At 38.4% G+C, this 17,716-nt stretch overlaps 1 protein-coding gene across 1 annotated transcript in view; it reads right to left on the bottom strand.

Annotated features, from left to right (window-relative positions):
- Positions 1-1,824: 1,824 nt before the first annotated feature.
- The window catches only part of Pip4p2 (phosphatidylinositol-4,5-bisphosphate 4-phosphatase 2), a 53,160-nt gene continuing 37,268 nt past the window's right edge, over positions 1,825-17,716 (bottom strand). Inside the window, exons 5-7 of the mRNA XM_021160242.2 lie at positions 14,533-14,585; positions 4,569-4,659; positions 1,825-3,356 (exon numbers count right to left, since the gene is read on the bottom strand). Of these exons, the coding sequence (XP_021015901.1) occupies positions 3,213-3,356; positions 4,569-4,659; positions 14,533-14,585 (288 nt within the window). The 3' untranslated portion in view covers positions 1,825-3,212. The remainder of the gene's footprint in view (positions 3,357-4,568; positions 4,660-14,532; positions 14,586-17,716) is intronic.

Below are 17,716 nucleotides of genomic sequence, written 5' to 3'. Positions count from 1 at the left end.
AGAGACAGAGAGACAGAGAGGCAGACGGAGATGAGGAGACAAGATGGAATCTATAAGAGAGGAAGAGGAACCAGAACCAAGCAATCTTCGGAGCCATAAGTATTGGGGACTTCTTAGGTGATTAAATAGTAAGTACGATGTGTTTGCCCTATCTAAGTGTGCAGCTTGTGTTTATAGCAGTTGAGTTTTAAGTTCTTTGTGTGGGTGTTTTGTGGGTTGAGAATTCACTGATATAAGTCTGACTGATGAATAACAAGCCTCTAGAGTTTCAATTTTGCCAGGTTACAGGGATCTATGACAGCTAACAACCGGATGGATGGCTGGGAATGAGCAGGATCTGCCGCAGGAGTACGAGTAGGGTAGCTGCCACATGGGGACCATGGAAACCCTGGAGGCAGAAACTGTGGTAATGAAACATGGAGCCACAATGTAGGTAGCTGGACACCCCCCTCCCCTGTTTAGGTAGCAGATTGGATCCGCCACTGCAGGGTTTAACATAGAACAGCTTACAAATTTAGGATGCTAGTTTCTGCGCCCAGCAATTGTGTTACCTGTCGATTCTAAACTAAGATTGTGTGGTGTTTTCCTTCATTCGGTGACTCAACTGGGTTCCAGAGAAAGGTACAGCAGCAGGGCACCCCAGCCAGCCTTAGGAATTGGGAAGTATGGGGCGTTTGTGGCAACAGCCCGCCATGGAAACTTAGCTAGCCGGGTGGAGAGATTTCGGAGCTGAGTTGGCTTGTGTGTTGGGCTGAGGACAGGCCGGCCTGTCCACATGTGCCAAGCCAGCGGTAGCATGGATTGCCTTTTTAGTATTTCATGCAATACAGAGACCCACGGCCAAACATTAGGTGGGGCCTAGGGAATCCTTTGGAAGAGTGGAAGGAAGAACTGAAGGAGCCAGAGGGGTCAAGGACACCAAAAGAAACCCTGCAAAATCAACTAACCTGATCCCATAGGGGCTCATAAAGACTAAATTGCTACCCAGAGGGCTACCCAGACATGGGATGGACCTGGGCCTTTGGTACATGTAACAGTTGTACAGCTGAGTCTTCATGTGGGACTCCTAAAGTAGGAGCTTTAAACTACACTGCCTGCCTTTGGATCTCTTTTTCGTAACTGGATGCCTTGTCGCCTTGTCTAGCCTCAACAGAAGATGTACCTAGTCTTACTGCAACTGGATATGCGAAATCTGGTGGATGCCCATGGGAGGCTTCCCATTTTCTGAGGAGAGAGGAGGAAGTATGGATGAGGGGAAGGGAGGAAAGGAGAGTGGAGGGACTAGGCAGAGATGAGGGAGAGGAAGCTGTGACAGGAATGTAAAGTAAACAGACAAATTCATAATAATAATAAAATACAAATACTGACCCAAGTATATATAAGCACTAAAAATAATCCAATCCCTCATGCATATTCATTCTTTCCTTACCAGGAAGGGATCCAAGTGGGGATGAGCAGATGAACAAACTGTCACATATATCCATCCCATAGTTATATTCCGGAAGGATATTGTCAAATAGCATAGAACACAATGTGAGGTTTCAAACCAATAGGGAAAAGATGAAAGACACCCAGAGCTGTTACAAAGTACTGTCATTAAGACAAGACACCGATTATTTTATTCTGAATATAGAGTGTGCTAACAATACCATAGCATGCCAAATAAAAATATTTAAAACATAATAATGAAAACAGAATAAAAAAGATAAATGAACATTATCCAAAAATGGTTTGTCTTCCTTAATATGAATATTTCACAGCAAGATCTCAAAGTAAATTTTTGAAATAAAATCTAATTTTTTAGGAAGAAATAGAACAAAGTGATTTTTGAATAATAATCTTTATTAGCATATTTTCAAAGGTACATAGAATCCTGAGCTACTTCATTTATACATTTATCATTTTCTCTTTGAGGTGTAGCTGACTCCAACTTTGCAGTAAGTACATTTTCATATTAATCAGGAACATAAATAATTTAGAACATTAGTCTTGTCCTTTGGAATCACCTACTAATGTATTCAGGGCATCTCATTGTCTAATTCTACAATGTGAAAGAGTTTAGACCACTGACTCTCAAGGAATTCCTTCTAAACTGCAAAACTGGGCAGTGCAAAAGCTGAGTCCACGAATACCACCCGAAGTTTTAGGTGACGATGAAGCTCTTTATCTCTGATCCGTTCTCTTGAAGAAGTTGAGTCATTATCTGACCAGGTGAGAAATGGTAAGAGAATCTCTAATTCTATCATTTCAGCTAAAGCAAAGAAGTCCTAAGTTCTCTTCACAGAGAAGCAGGTGTACACGTATGTCAAGAAGATAAGTTTACCATGACCTAATGAAAAGGATTGCAACCCAGTGTCAACATGTCTTTGACGAGATGATGAAGTATTATAAAACATGTTGTCTGAAATACTTCCTCCAGTTTATAAAGGAATACATTCAGCAGAGTAACATTAAATTCCATAAATCCAGACCAGATTTTTGTAAATGCTAAATAAAAAGACAAAACTGAAAGGCAAAAAGTCCTGTAATCTTAGAGAAAAGACATTTATCTAACATCTCCAACTGTGGACTATATGTTCATCCTAGGTATTTTAATTTACTACCAAAATATTGTATCTTTCTACAAACAACAACAACAACAACAAAAAACCCAAGCATATAGTATCTAGAAATGATTCTCTGACAAGAATGTCAAGTTTTTCAAAGTACACTCAATTTGTTTTTCCTGAATAAAGTATCTATACTCTTAGGTTAAAATTACAGTAAGCAGTTCAAGCAAAAATGCATATTGCTTAGATATTTAAAGCAAGCAATTCTGTTTAAAATGTAAGTATAAATGTGACCCTATTGTAGAAACATTTATAAACACTTCTTGGGGATAGTCCCACAGCAACAAGTAATGGAACAAATGGTTTAAACATAATGAAAGACTGATATTAGATATAACGTGTGAGGACAAATGCAAAAATACCTTTATGATTTAAAAAAACAAAGACACAGCTTTATTTTTCCAAGTCTGAAAACCTAGCAGCAAAATGAACTTGCATATGATGTACGTCAGTGAGCATCTGTTCCGAAAAGACGCACAAGTTCTTAAGATTACTATACAAACCAGGATGGAATCCATTAGGATAAATGATTTGAAGGCGTCCAGCAGAGCTTCTCAAGGACTACTGGACACTCTCACCTGCATCAAGGATTCATGAGAAGAGTTAAGCAAAACCATGCTCTGGATAACTGACTCTGATTGCGCCCCAGTAACAAGCTCGGATAAGGCAAATCAAACCTAGCAGATAAGCAATTGCCCAAGACACATAGGTTGCATGAAATCGCCTTGAAAAATCTTGTGTGCCAACCTGAAACGAAAAATAACATCAAAGCAAAAGATTAGAAACTTTAAGGAAATGTCTTTTTGGAAAACTTGTGTTGGCCTCCCTGTTTGTGATAATATGAAATGTATTTCTGAACTGAAGCCACTAAGTACCTGTAAGACTACATGTAGCTCTTGACTCTAATCGACAGACAACAATGGTACTTATATAACTACAAATTTTATGAAGTAAATAGAGAAGCGCATTGCCAGACATAGTAAGGCAAAACCCCAGAACTCATGTGAAGTTATCTTTGTAAGGTGTTTAATCCATGTAAATATTCACTCCCATGTGGCACTGCTAATGATATGGGACCAGGTATATTAACCAAGGAACACAGAACACAGAAAGCAAAGTTCAACTCCCTCTCTTTGTCTGGAGTGATTTCCATGCCAACTGCTCAACTTCAGTCTCCTCTGAAACTAACTCAATCTCATAGCAAACGTTGTTTTGAGTATAAGATATTTCATGACCATAAAACGTTGGTTCTGCCAACTCAACAAAAGTAAATGGGCTTTTGACAAATAGTGAATTTCTCAGTGCTAAAGACTTTCAAATAGGCACAACCAATCTCTCTCTAGATGGGCAGACGCCATTAGGAACAAGACATGCACAATGAAACTTGAGCTCATAAGGTTAATATAATGTCATAAAATCTTTTATAAGGCTGAAGAGATGGTATGGTTAGGAGCACTGACTGTTCACCCAGAGGACCTAGATTAGATTCTCATCAAGCACATCAGGCCTCACAACCCCAGCTTCGGAGAATCTGACACTTTCTGCTGGCCTTCATGGGCACCGGGTATGCACAGACATGCACGCACACAAAAAATGCCTATACATATAAAATCAAATAAAAATGGATAGTTTTTTAAATAATTAACTAATGGAAAATAAAGACATATCCAAGGATTGGGTATCTGATTGACCATAGTCCCTCAGAAGCTCAGGAGCCTGTTGTGCTGAGTGACCACTAACTTGGGGATCTCTGAAGGGTGTCCCAAGTCTCACCACAGACTAAAGTTGATAAACTTGCAGAAAGAGTTGCAACAGTAGTGTTCAGTCTCTTGGCATAGAAGAGCACACCTATAATCCTAGCACTTAGGAGGTAGAGGAAAGAGGATCATGAACTCAAAGACCAGCCTCTGCTCCATGAGTCCCTGTATCAGAATGAGGAAACAAACAAGTGGTACTCACAGTTAATCCAACTGCAATGAAAATACATATCATTCCGATGGTGACATACGCACAGCAGCGTCTCCGGGGAAGGGCGCTACCTACCGAGGAGCTGCAAAGAGCAAAGCAGGGGGGCACGTTAAACATTTCGGTAAAGATTCCCCATCGTGTCTTCATGACTTCTCATGTACTTAGGATCTTAGGTACTTAGGAGCTTAATGTGTTTCTTCAAAATGACAGACAAGATTATAAACTGACATGTTTCAACAAATGGCAAAAGCAAGTGGTGCCTTGCTCACTGACAATATTCATAAAAATAAACAGTGTAAATAAAAAAGCCACTGTGGTCCCTGATCATCCATCAGATAAATGTCCATACCCCCAGAAGTCTTTTCTGGAATGGAGGATAAAATGTTAGCTAACAAGTAGCACTTGGTTATAGTTTATGTTTAGTGCAGAAATTTTTGAAAATAAGAGAAATGAGTGAAAAGGCAAAGTATGTATAATTCTACTACCCGAAAACAGTTTTTAGGTACTCTCATGTACTATTCTCATGTATTATTCTGACCCATAGGTGGCATGGATATTTTCCTGTTATCAAGCATTCACACAATGGACTTCTGATACATAATCAACAGAACCAACCATTTCCCAATGATTTACACAGAAGTGTTTTCATCATTATAAAAACTGTCAACTAAGCAACATTTAAAAAGCATTGTGTTTATTTTTTTCATCATTTCTTAGATTTTTTTACAAGTAGAATTATGACATTGCAGGAGTTAAATTTTTAGGTTTCTTAATGCATAGTGTTTAAAAGCCTCTGGGAAATCCATTGAAGCATACACTGCTACTGTGCTTCTCAAATGAGATCCAAAATTTGGTAACATTCTACCTCCACCTCCAATTTTGGTTAATTTTCAAAATGATGCCAGTATAGCAGAGACCAAGTCACCCAAGCCTTGTGGGCACTGCTTGCTAATATGCATTTTTTTTTAATATATGCTATATGCAGGCACTGTTAGTGAACGACCTTCGCATGGCCAATGTCAAGACCATGTGTAATCATTCAATGGTTGTCTATTAAATAAGTGAGACGTAGGAACAGGCCACAGAAACAAACACACAGTACTGTACAGAAGTTTGTATCATGCAAACCTTCAACTTCCTTCAATACCCAAATCTTCCGAGAAGCTAATGAACTTTGCTGCAAATACATGCATCATCAATTTTCCTGAATGAAACATTCACATAAATATCCGAGTGCCCCAGAGACAACCATAGACACTGTACTGTGCAGGCAGCTGCCTGGAATCAATAGGGCATATAGAGTTCAAACCTCTATGCTCTATTTAGCCTTAGACTAGTTTTGGTTTTATTTCTTATGTATCCTAAGAGCAGGATTCTTGCCTTATAGCTCAGAGCTAAGTGGTGTTTCTCATTAGAACTACCTGTCTAGCAATCTCTGGAGGTCTCTAATTTACCATGCATGAAAAACAAATTAAACTTCTTAGAACTGAGCACTGAAGAAGTCAAAGATTCTAAGTGAACATTAGAACTGCTTTTGCATGTACCAAAAGAGTAACTCGGGCAGTACACTAGTTTTATGTGAATCCTGTTTAGAAAATCCACGTCTTTTATTTTAAACTGTTCAAACTAAGTCATCAGAGAAGGGAGAAACCATTGCTACTCCACAGTCTGTGTCAACCTACCACATGGATGAAATGAGGGCCAAGGACTATTCTTGCATCAGTAAAAGCCTTAGAATGTAATACTATGTGGTGCTCTATGCAATATCCAGGGTTGTTTGTGCATCTGTCAAATCTTTATAGATATGTGTGATAAACTGTTTGTCTAGAATTTGACTTTTTATTTGCTTAATGCTCCATGGAGGAAACCTGTATTGATAAGAGACTATCTAATTCATTTATATTTTCGTAACAAATATTTTCTTAACTTTCATTTCATTTTCTTAATGTTTTCTTATTATAACCATTACATGAAGCACTATTGTGTGTCATTTATATGTATGAGAATCCCTCAAGCATATTTCTAGAAAAAGTGTTGCAATATGCCATAGATATATCTTTAATAAATATCAAATTCAGCTGAACAATGCCCTACTCAATAATAACTTGGTCAAGGAAGAAATAAAGAAATTAAAGACTGTAGAATTTAATGAAAATGATGACACAACATACCCAAACTTATGGGACACAATGAAAGCAGTGCTAAGAGGAAAACTCATAGCTCTGAGTGCTTCCAAAAAGGAACTAGAGAGAGCATACACTAGCTCTTGACTTGCTTGACAGCACACCTGAAAGCTCTAGAACAAAAAGAAGCAAGTACACCCAAGATGAGTAGATGTCAGGAAATAATCAAACTCAGGGCTGAAATCAACCAAATAGAAACAAAAAGAACTATACAAAGAATCAACAAAACTAGGAGCTGGTTCTTTTAGAAAATCAACAAGATAGATAAACCCTTGGCCAGACTAACCAGAGGGCACAGAGACAGCATCTAAATTAACAAAATCAGAAATGAAAAGACATATAACAACAGAAAATGAGGAAATTCAAAAAATCATCAGATCCTACTACAAAAGCCTACATTCAAAAAAAACTGGAAAATCTACATGAAACGGACGATTTTCTAGAAAGATACCAAATACCTAAAGTTAAATCAGGATCAAATAAACCATCTAAACAGTCCCATAGCCCCTAAAGAAATAGAAGCAGTCTTTAAAATTTCCAACCAAAAAAAAAAAGCCCAGGACCAGATGGGTTTAGTGCAGAATTCTATCAGACCTTCAAAGAAGGCCTAATACCAATACTCTTCAAACTATTCCACAAAATAGAAACAGAAGGATCACTACCCAATTCATTCTAGCAAGCCACAGTTACGCTGCATATTCTCACTTGGACATGGAACGGTTTCTGTCTAATCAGGAACTTGTCACAATTTCCTTTTATAGAGAACTTCATAAGAGAATTTTTCTACTTCTATCATGTTTAATGTTCCAAATAGATTTTAAAAACTGGTTGAGTGCGTATTACTTTTAGCTTCAGAAGATATCATGTATATTTAAGAGGCATTAACTATTATAAATTATTTGATGACTTAAAACTATGTCAATACTGAGTTGTATATTTTAAAATAAATTTATTATGATTTTAATATAATATAAAAAGAATAAGTAAATAAATATCAAATTCATGTCTTCAGCAAAATTGCATGAAACATACCATTATTCTACCTAAATTCTTGCCAGCACTTCAACAACACTTAGTATTGTTCTTTTTTTAACTATTTTTTTAATATTTATTTATTTATTATATTTAAGTACACTGTAGCTGCCTTCAGACACTCCAGAAGTGAGCATCACATTTCTACGGATGGTTGTGAGCAACCATGTGGTTGCTGGGATTTGAACTCAGGACCTTTGTAAGAATAGTTGGCGCTCTTAACCGCTGAGCCATCTCACCAGCCCCTTAGTATTGTTCTTATTTACCACGGGCAAGAATGGTTTTTAATTGTAGTTTTGAGTATGTATAACCCTTTTTTTCTAAATGATTAGACATCTTTTCAACTGATAATTGGCTTTCTTTCTTATTGAACACTTGTTCATGTCTTTAACATCTTCTGATAGAGATTTTAATCAAGAAAGTCTATGTAATATATGGCAATTCTTCTGTAAATTTATTTTTATTAATTTTGGTTATATATAAGTGTGTGTGTGTGTGTGTGTGTGTGTGTGTGTGTGTGTGTGTGTGTTCACAGGAGTATAGGTGTCTTAAAAGGCCATATGAATTGGGTTCACCTGGAACAGGAATTACAGGTGCTTATGAGCAACCGGGGAACTGTATTGAGGTCTGTGGTACTGTACTGAGGTCCGTGGTAATACCAATACATGTTTTTAACCACTGAACCATCTTTCCAGGCCAAGGTAATTCTTTATATTAAAAATTTTTCACTCTTCCTTTAAGGGTTATGATTTTTGATGCCTTATCTAGGAAGTTCTTTCTTATCCATTACAAACATACTTTTCTATCGTTTAAAGTCTTAAATTTTTTACTTATTTGTATCTTAATTCACAAGAACATAATCATTATAACTGCCAGTTTTCATTTTCAAATATTTGAACTTATAGTATATTATATACTATACTGTATTTATTACATAGTACACACAAGTATGAGATTTATGTTTCTGATGAAGTGACTATAGTGTTATTTATTTTTATATTAGATAGGTAAGTTAGGACATGTGATAAAAAGAGAAACACAGACCATAAAAGGCAAATCACAGTTAAGAGAGTTTGTTTCTCTTGGAACTGCAGATGCAGGTGTCCAGCTGAGAGCTGACAAAGAGCCTTGTGCTGTCTGTGGTTAACTGGCATTGGCAGACTCCACTCAATTGGTAGCAAAGTTCTTGCCACCGTTACCTTTCCAGACAATCGGAGAGGGGAGAGAATACCCAATCAACCAATTCTGTGTTTGAGGAGGTGGTAGGAAGCTGGGCTCACCACTTTTACTCAGATTCCATTGTTTCCTACCCAAGCACATAGCTATCCCAACTGTAAGGGATGGTATAGCTGAGATTAGGGATGTGTTGGGAGCAGAGTTCAATTGCTAAAAGATAGAACAGTACCAAAGACTTGCTATTGAACCTCACATGGATATTTTGACTCTAGCTAGCATGTGCCTGGTGTGTATTTGCCTTTGGTGAGTGTTTCAGGGTTATAGCTTTTTCTATCCGTTTTCTTCATTCTATGCTCAACTGTTATATTTTTAACCCTCTGCATTGACTTCCACTTTGCTATTAAGATGCTTGCTAACACAAGCTATCTTTTTCTAGTCTCCCTTTTCAGGTAGGTTATTTTTCATTACCTACTTGTTTTGGAACAAGAATATACTAAGAACTTTATTGGGAGGAAGTCGATCCTAGCCTTTCCATCTTCTGAAAGGCAAAGGCCATTTCTCTTCACCTGAATGGTAAAGCCTCAGGATAGCCCAGCTATGACTGCAACTTCACTGGTGGGCCCTTAAGGGATTCTTTTTAACTTCCATAAGATATACATCACAGAGGATGTTTATTATAGTTATTTATTTATTTTAAAGCATATATTAAAAAAGTGGAAAGGTTATTTAGTGTTCCCAAGAATCTAATTATGTTTCAAACTATAAACTATAAACTTCCCTATTCACAAACCACTTTCTGAAATACTAGGCTTAGAAGGGACACTTGCATAGTATGATTGAGTATTAATGTCAATCAATGTTCTTTGTAGTTGCAGATAAGGTAACGGGGAAGGTGAGTGCTACAGCTTGAATATTGACTGCTTCCTCCCTTCTGAACCTTGCCTTGGAGGATAATCTTCACTGTGAGCTTTTAAGAGGATGGGACTTGAATTGGAAGAACGCACAGATGTGTGGCTTTTGAAAGGTGATTAGGATTGGGTAGTCACCAAGGTGAGACTCTCACGAGGGAATCTTGTTTTGTTCTGTTCTTAAAGAAAAGACAGAAAGACCAGAAAAACAAACGTGTACATTCCTGGTCACTAGTCATGTAAAACTTTACCACCCCAAAATTCTGCCAGCAAGAAGGTTGACACCATATCTAGGCTCTTAATCCTAGAGCACATAAGCTAAAATAAGCCTTTTTTTGATCTCTTTATTATACATGAAGTCTTAGCTATTTCATTATTGCAAAACCAATGAACCAACACAGTGAGGTTTCAAGACAGGGTGATTCTGAACTAGGTAGAAGGATGAGCCATTTTAGTTCATAATCATAGCCATGATTAAAGTATGAGGCAAAAAATAGTATCAGAAGCACAAATGGTATAGAATGGTTATAAAAGCAAACAGGAGGAGCAATGGAGATTTCAGCTCATCTTGGGGTTTAGTGGGGGGCGGGGGGGGGGGGGGGGGGGGGGGACGGGGCAGGAAGTGGAGCATCCAGGTCACAAAAGAATAAAGGAAAACATCAAGGGACAGTAGAGGGTGTTTATGATGCAAAAGGATCTGTTGATGAGACCACGCTGGGGGAGGGGTCATTTGTAGGTACAGAAGAAATCAGAAAAGATGTAGAAAATAGGTAGAGACGTATATATGAGGGACCTTATCAAGCTTCCTAAGAAGTTAGTCAGCTTTGGGATTTTAGATAATGGACTTACAATGAACAGTCTGGATGGGGAAAAGGAGACAGAAAATGTTTCCTCAACATAATGTATACAGCACTAGAAGGCCAAACTTAAGAAAGCAGTGGACAGGATTCAGATCAGAAGAGACATGACACCTTTTGAATTGTGCAGCATATAAATCACACATTTGCATGCCGTGAGAACTACTGGAAATATGAAGGCAGAGTTTAAAATCATATGTGGATGTGGGCACCTGTTTTCTAGGAAACTGGTTGAAAACTTTAAGGCTGGAGGCCAAAGGGTAAGTCAGAAGACCACTGTCACAACCCGAACACAAGATGCTGAATGAGTGACGAAAACCAGAAACAGGAAGCATAAGATGGAGAAAATAAAATGTCAAGACACATAGTGATAGGATACCAGCATCCACAGAGAATATGGAGAATAAATAAAAGATGCGATCGGAATTCTGGCTGCACTGGGGTGATAGGGTAACCTTCATTAACATGTCCATCATCTATAAGAAGTGCTGGGGTGCAGAGTGTGGTCAGGAAGTTGTTCAAGGTGTTTGTGATGTCAGCTAGACAGTAGAATGAAGTAACTGTAGATGAGATCATAAACAGGGACTAGGCAGGACAGCCAGGGCCACCCTGTCATGAAATAGGAAGGAAGGAAGGAAGGAAGGAAGGAAGGAAGGAAGGAAGGAGGAAGGAAGGAAGAAAGGAGAGAGGGAGGGAGGGAGAGAGAGAGAGAGAGAGAGAGAGAAGGAACAGGGAAGGATACATAAAAGCTAAAAAAGGGAATAAAGAGCAAAGCTCTAGCTGAGGGGAAAGCTGTACATTAGTAGAACACCAACTAATTCCAAAAGTTTCAGCTTTCAGTTATTCTGGGGAAAGAAGAGGAAAGTAATGGCCATGTTGAATACAAGACATTATCTGCATGTAGGAGAGACAGAGCTGAAGATTCAGTGAATCGAGCAAACCTGAGACTCTTTGTATCAACCACGATAAAAAGGAGTCTATTGTCTCCCGCCAGATCCACATCCCTCTAGATCCTAAGGATCTAGTCTCCATCCAGTGCATCTAGAAAAAAAAGTCATCCTTGGCTCAACCTTTTCCATCCATGCTCAGTCCTCTTGGTGTATCCTTAAGGGCCAGCTGACACTCGGACTCCCTCCTTGCCTTTGCATGGTGACTGCAATGCTTCTGCAGTGAACCATCCTGACTTCTTTTTCAGAAATCCCCCCTTATGTGCACAACTCGGATCACATTTCACCCTCTCCTGGAAGTCACCTCTCTTCCTGCTCATCTTGGCTCCAAGAACAAGAATCCATAATAACTGAAAACAGTAGAAAGGGATTCACAAAGGAGCTCTTGGTGATGTAGAACTGACATTCAGTGACGATTTAACAAAGAGTTAATCTCTCTTGGTCTTAGGTTCATTATAGCATGTCAGTGGGGGACCACAGCCCAAGTTGTACTTCAGAATGCTAGCACTGCATATCAAGATGGCAATGAAAGGAAAACAAGCTTTGAGCTGCAACGGTCTCCCCATCTGCATAAATAAGGAACAGAACACATTTCTTTGCCTGTGGTAATGTGGGGAAATGCTTGTGAGATTAACACATAGCACACTAGTTCTATAGGAATAATTTTATAATTCCTATAACTGAAAAGAAGTTCTGGGATAGTTATGTTTAAAGAAATAAAATGCTATCTCAGTATCTTATAGCACCTTCATGTTACTATAAAGAAAAACATGCCAAAAAAAAAAATTTGGAAGCCAGCCCTATTTGGAAGCCAGCCATGGGTGCTCATGCGATGACAGCATCTGCCTTCAAGTAACAAAGGCCCCGAGTTCTCCCATGGTTAGCATATGACTCCAATTCTGCAATCCACCTTCTTCGAATGATGTTTAAGTTGGTTTAGTCCACATGAATTTCTATGCATACCATTCCCTAGGTTATTGATACAAATTCTTCTTTATATCAATACAGCCTTATGGTCAGAGATTTTACATTCTTATCGTCAGCAAAAAAACAATGGCACTGTTCTAAAGTAGTTAATCAAACAGGTCCCTTAAGCATAACCCCTGCCCTTTCTCAACCATTTCTTACTGTAAACCTAAACTAACCTGCACTCTAAGATGGTTGCAAAAGCTCTGGCTACCGTGTACAGCTGTCTGGAAGGCCGCGTTCACCGTGCCTAGCTTCCTATCCTCTGCTGCCTATTTTTTATAATTTTAATACTACTTAATGTCCTTGAAGAAGATAGTTCCCACTTAGCTTTGTGCATTTTTGATACGCTCACACAGAAGTATTGAAAGCATGCATAGTTACACATGCTAGGCATTGCTGTCTCCTAGCATGGTTGGTACTTTTCTGTGTATGTATATGGCGTAGTCTGCTTTTCTTCTCCATGAATGAATGGAAGTTCATTGGAAATCAGACAAAATAAAATTAAGAACTTAGGTGATTAATTTCACAAGTTTCAAATATCTCTTCTTTTGAAGTTAAAAATAAATGATAAAGAAATCCCAGAGGTGTATTTAGTGAAAATCATTTAGCAGAGATGAATGGAGACATTTCATTATGTAGTCTCGATTTTTCAGACACTTTAATTACTTTCTCTGAGAAACCATTCTTGGATTTTTTTTTTTTACTGTCAAGATAGATGAAGCTAATTAGATCATACTAAAGGTCATAAAAAGGTATAAATCTATATTTTCTGTTTTAAGAATTGAATTGTCAAAACATTCCAGTTTAGTTGACTTTGCTTATAACTCATACACATAAGTGGATAATTACTTTTAATTAAATTTTCATTATCAAAATAAGTGCTATGTGGAATGGTTAACAAATCAAGCCCAAGAATCCTATGGTTTAAAAGCCCTTCTTAAAAGGTTGGCTGCCCGGGAACTTGGGTTTTTAAAAAGTTCCCAAGATCCCATATGTAATAAGAATGATTTATTGAGTATAAATTCTCTCTGTGTATAATATGGGTTATCCCAAATATGAACTTTCCTGCTGGATATTTGGAATGTAGGTGTGTGCTTGGCAGAGTTCCCCAGGGCACCAAGTCTCAAGGGAGTGACACACTGCAGATGCAGGAACAATTCTGTCACAGAACACTCCACCTGGAAAGGCTTTGAAGCTTTTGCAAGCTTTGTGGCCCATCTGTCTTTTCCCTTTGCTGAGTATATTTAATATTCTTCAGCTAGAACAAATCACATCTGTGAGTATGACTGACCCCTCTGAGTTCTGCTTAGAAAGTCCTTGGTCCTCAGAATCCCCAACACATATTCCATAAAGTATTTTTAATCAATGTATCTTTTGTGGTTTTCCATGTTCATCTAGTTTTTTGTTATTTTCCCTAGGCGGACCAGTCAGAAACACAGATAAATAGACTGGATAGCTAAATCAGGCAATTACATAAACTTGTCAGAGTAATAATCTCATTAGGAAGAAAGCAGAAAAACTAACCATCAGTTACAGGCTCACAAGCAATATACCTTTTTCTCCTTGATTACAATGCTTTTTACAGATTAATTGCAAAAGATTATAATCCTCGATAACATTGGAAAACTCTCCAGGTAACTTGACAATTTAATTTTCCTCTCCCAAAAATGGATTTCCCTTTAAAGAACAATAACTAAGCCCAATTATTTTCATTTCAAACTGGAATATGTCAGCTTAAAGATGTCTTGGCTTTGTCTTGAGGATGATGAGTAAGCATTCAGTTCATGACGTGCCTTAAACAGCAAATCTACATAAGCAAAACCTCCAAGCTCTTCTGATCGCTCCCAAGTACTTCTCAATGTTATTTCCAGCAGAGAACTTACATTTTTTTGCAGTGTGGGCATTTTGCCAGAGTGTTGAACCTCAGTTCCATCCACTGTAAAATAAATAAGAGAGAAGGATTTGAAAAGAATAACAACTGAAAACCAGCCAATCGGAGACCTGTTTACTTTAGTCTAAAAGCCACCAGGGAACACGACACAGCCATCAATCACCTTCTCGTGGTTCCATAGTTTGTTTGTTTGTTTTTTTTTTTCCCCTCCAACAGTTCTCTCATCCCCTGGAACACATTTGGGATTCCAGGCTGAACCGGTTCCCATGACTCTCACAGGGCTCCGACACCACCCAAATCTGCCTCACAAGGAGAAGATCATGCACTCTCTCCCCTGGGTTCTTGTACTAAAGTATATCATCTACCTTCAAATTTTATTTTCCTCTAAGCCCCGAGGACCAAGTCGTAAATACTTGAATACTCTGATTTGTAACTGTTTTAAATTTTCTGTTCCACTTGTGTGAGAAGTCACGGCACACATAATAAACAAACCAAATGAGATGCTGACAGAACTAGAACCAGGGAACTGGGTCTTGCTCCCTCATTGCTTATAAAATGTAACCAAAACACATTAATCCTACGGTACAATTTTCTCCCCCATCTACCAGTAAATGCAGTCATAGAGCATGTTACCTTTCTCATAGATATTTCATCCAGATACTTAAAATAACATACTGATCTTAGGGTAAAGTCCTTCAAAGAAAGATCCTGTAAATCTAAGATAAATCTTTACTTCATGGAAGAAAGTATTTTTAGATGGCTTTCTAGCAGGGTGTGGTTGTCGCTCTGAGTTCCAATCGATGTAGAATAGACATGGGACCATGGGGTCACTGTGATACCCCAACAGGCTTTCTAACTGTTCATTTTGCTTTAAATAAGATAATATTATATTACTTTCATAGTTCCACAGGGAGATAAATATGTCATTAGTTTTCTGTCAAAACAAGTTTCCCATATAAAAGTTAATTTTTGTTAAAAGATTCTAGGTGGTCAATTTCTACTTGTGAATTTTCAGTAATTTATACAGAATTTGATGTTTTGAGATTTGATGTTTTGAGATACATTTGAGATTGTATTTATAAACAGCTCTTCATACGTGAATTTTGTAATTCAAACAACAATATAGCCCAAAAGAGACTATTACAAAACCCTTAGGTCAAGGGTAACTCAAAACCCAAGACTCAAGGTTGACACATTGCAGAATGTGAATTTTAGGGGACCAGCCAAAGTGGACTTTCTATCTCAGCATTATTATATTATAGTGAACATTTTTAGTGTAAGCTAATCTTGGCAAATTCATTGATAACAAACATGACAACTGATTGTGAAAGAGGTAAATTATATGTTCATCAACCTGACACAAATGGTGGTGGTGTCACCTCCAAGTATAGTCTCTGCAGCAAACTCAAACAGGAAAAGATGTTATGGCTGGGGTTGATTTTGTGGGTATCTATTTAATTGGATAAAAATTTATTTTGCAAAGAATTTGACTTTGTACAATCTCCCTATCTAAAATGCTATGACTGTACTCTTAAAATAATATTGTTCAATCTTGAAATTCTGGCCGAAAAAAAAATCCTTTTTTTTTTTTCTGGCATCTTGGTCATTTCAGGTAGTACCTAGCTAGGGTATGACACCTGCAGGAAACCCTGAATCCAAAACACAGCATCCCTGCCTCCCTAATGAAGACTCAGCCCTGCTCTGACCTGAGTCCTCCCTGCTCCTAGGTGCTGAAGGGAGCATCTTTCTGATGCCTAGTGGTGTGTGTGTGTGCTGTTCCATCATGAGACGCTATGAAGCACTGTCTGGTGTGCATGCCGACCCTCCCCAATCTCATACACACGCTGCCCTGCTGCAGCTTAGCCATCGCTGGCACACATCCGTGAGCTAGAAGAGCACAATCTAGGATCAGAAGGCAGGTATTAAAGTCACTTGTCTGCACCTCTCCTCATCTCAGCTCACTAGATGCTACTCTTCATTAATTAAAAACAGGATGTATGGTAACTAGACCAGGATCACCAATGCCTTATGCATCCCCATACTCACAGCCACATCCTCAGTCCCTCAAGTTCCATATCACTGAGTTCCCACAACTACATCTTTAGAGAAGCTATAGATTGGCACCTATGCCCATATGGCTGTGGTCTTACTACGGACTCTCATCTGTATGGCTCTGGTTGGCTTCTTATAGTGCTGACTCAGCTTTTGCCAATGGTGGTTGGGAAAGGGCATGAGGTAGACACTGGCTCCAAGTTTGATATATGTTGTCAGAAGAGGTACTTATCTATCACAGACATGTCTATGTTACTGTAGGCCTTTCTCCTGACAAAATTGGTAACCCCTTTTGTGAGCGGAGTGCTTTCCAGGTAAACTCCAATCTGGAGTGACCTTAGACCTTCCATTCCCTTCCTTTGCCTCTGTCTCTGCCCCGACTCAGTCCTATAGTCTCTATAGAGAGATGTCACCCGTTCTCTTTTGTGCTGTACAGGAGAATCTGTCTCTTTACTAGCATTTCTTCCCATGATTCTGGTGGGGAAGCTGGTGGGGAAGCCAGCCCTTTGTCATTCTGGCTCCAGAGGCGAGGAGAATGGTAAAGAAAGGTTATTGCTCTCCATGGCAAATCCAGTTAAACGACCAGGTTCTTGTTTTAAAAACAGAAAATCTCACTTCTGTCAAAAAAACAAAAAACTAAAAGCAACTTCTCTAAAACTAAATCATTTTAAACATTTGGTGGTATCGTATTTATTTCTAACCCATTCTACTAAACAGATAAACTCAGGGGCCCCATGACACATTTTTCAACTAAGAAAGCTCATAAGTAAGACTTTATTGCATAAAATTGGTCACTTAATATCACCCCACTAAAATATATTTTAATGGATATAACAGACAATGAGAAACACCTGGAAATATGTTTTCATTGAAATTACCATTTCCCTCTGCTATGGCACTTGCTCTGTATTCAGGTGAAGAAGATCTTCCCTGTTTGACACTATCAGCTTGGCTCATTTCAGAGAAAAGTTTGAACCATGACAAGATAAACAGCTCACCATCATGATCTTTAAGCCACAAAAGAATGACTCAGCACATTTGCTGATTTATGCCTCTGAACCATGAACTGTGACTCAGCACACTTAGTGAGCTGTGTCTCTGAACCATGAACTGTGACTCAGCAC

The sequence above is a fragment of the Mus caroli genome, chromosome 4 (assembly GCF_900094665.2).
Source record: "Mus caroli chromosome 4, CAROLI_EIJ_v1.1, whole genome shotgun sequence".
In the NCBI taxonomy this organism is placed as follows: Eukaryota; Metazoa; Chordata; class Mammalia; order Rodentia; family Muridae; genus Mus; species Mus caroli.
This window is presented reverse-complemented; position numbering and strand designations above follow the sequence as displayed.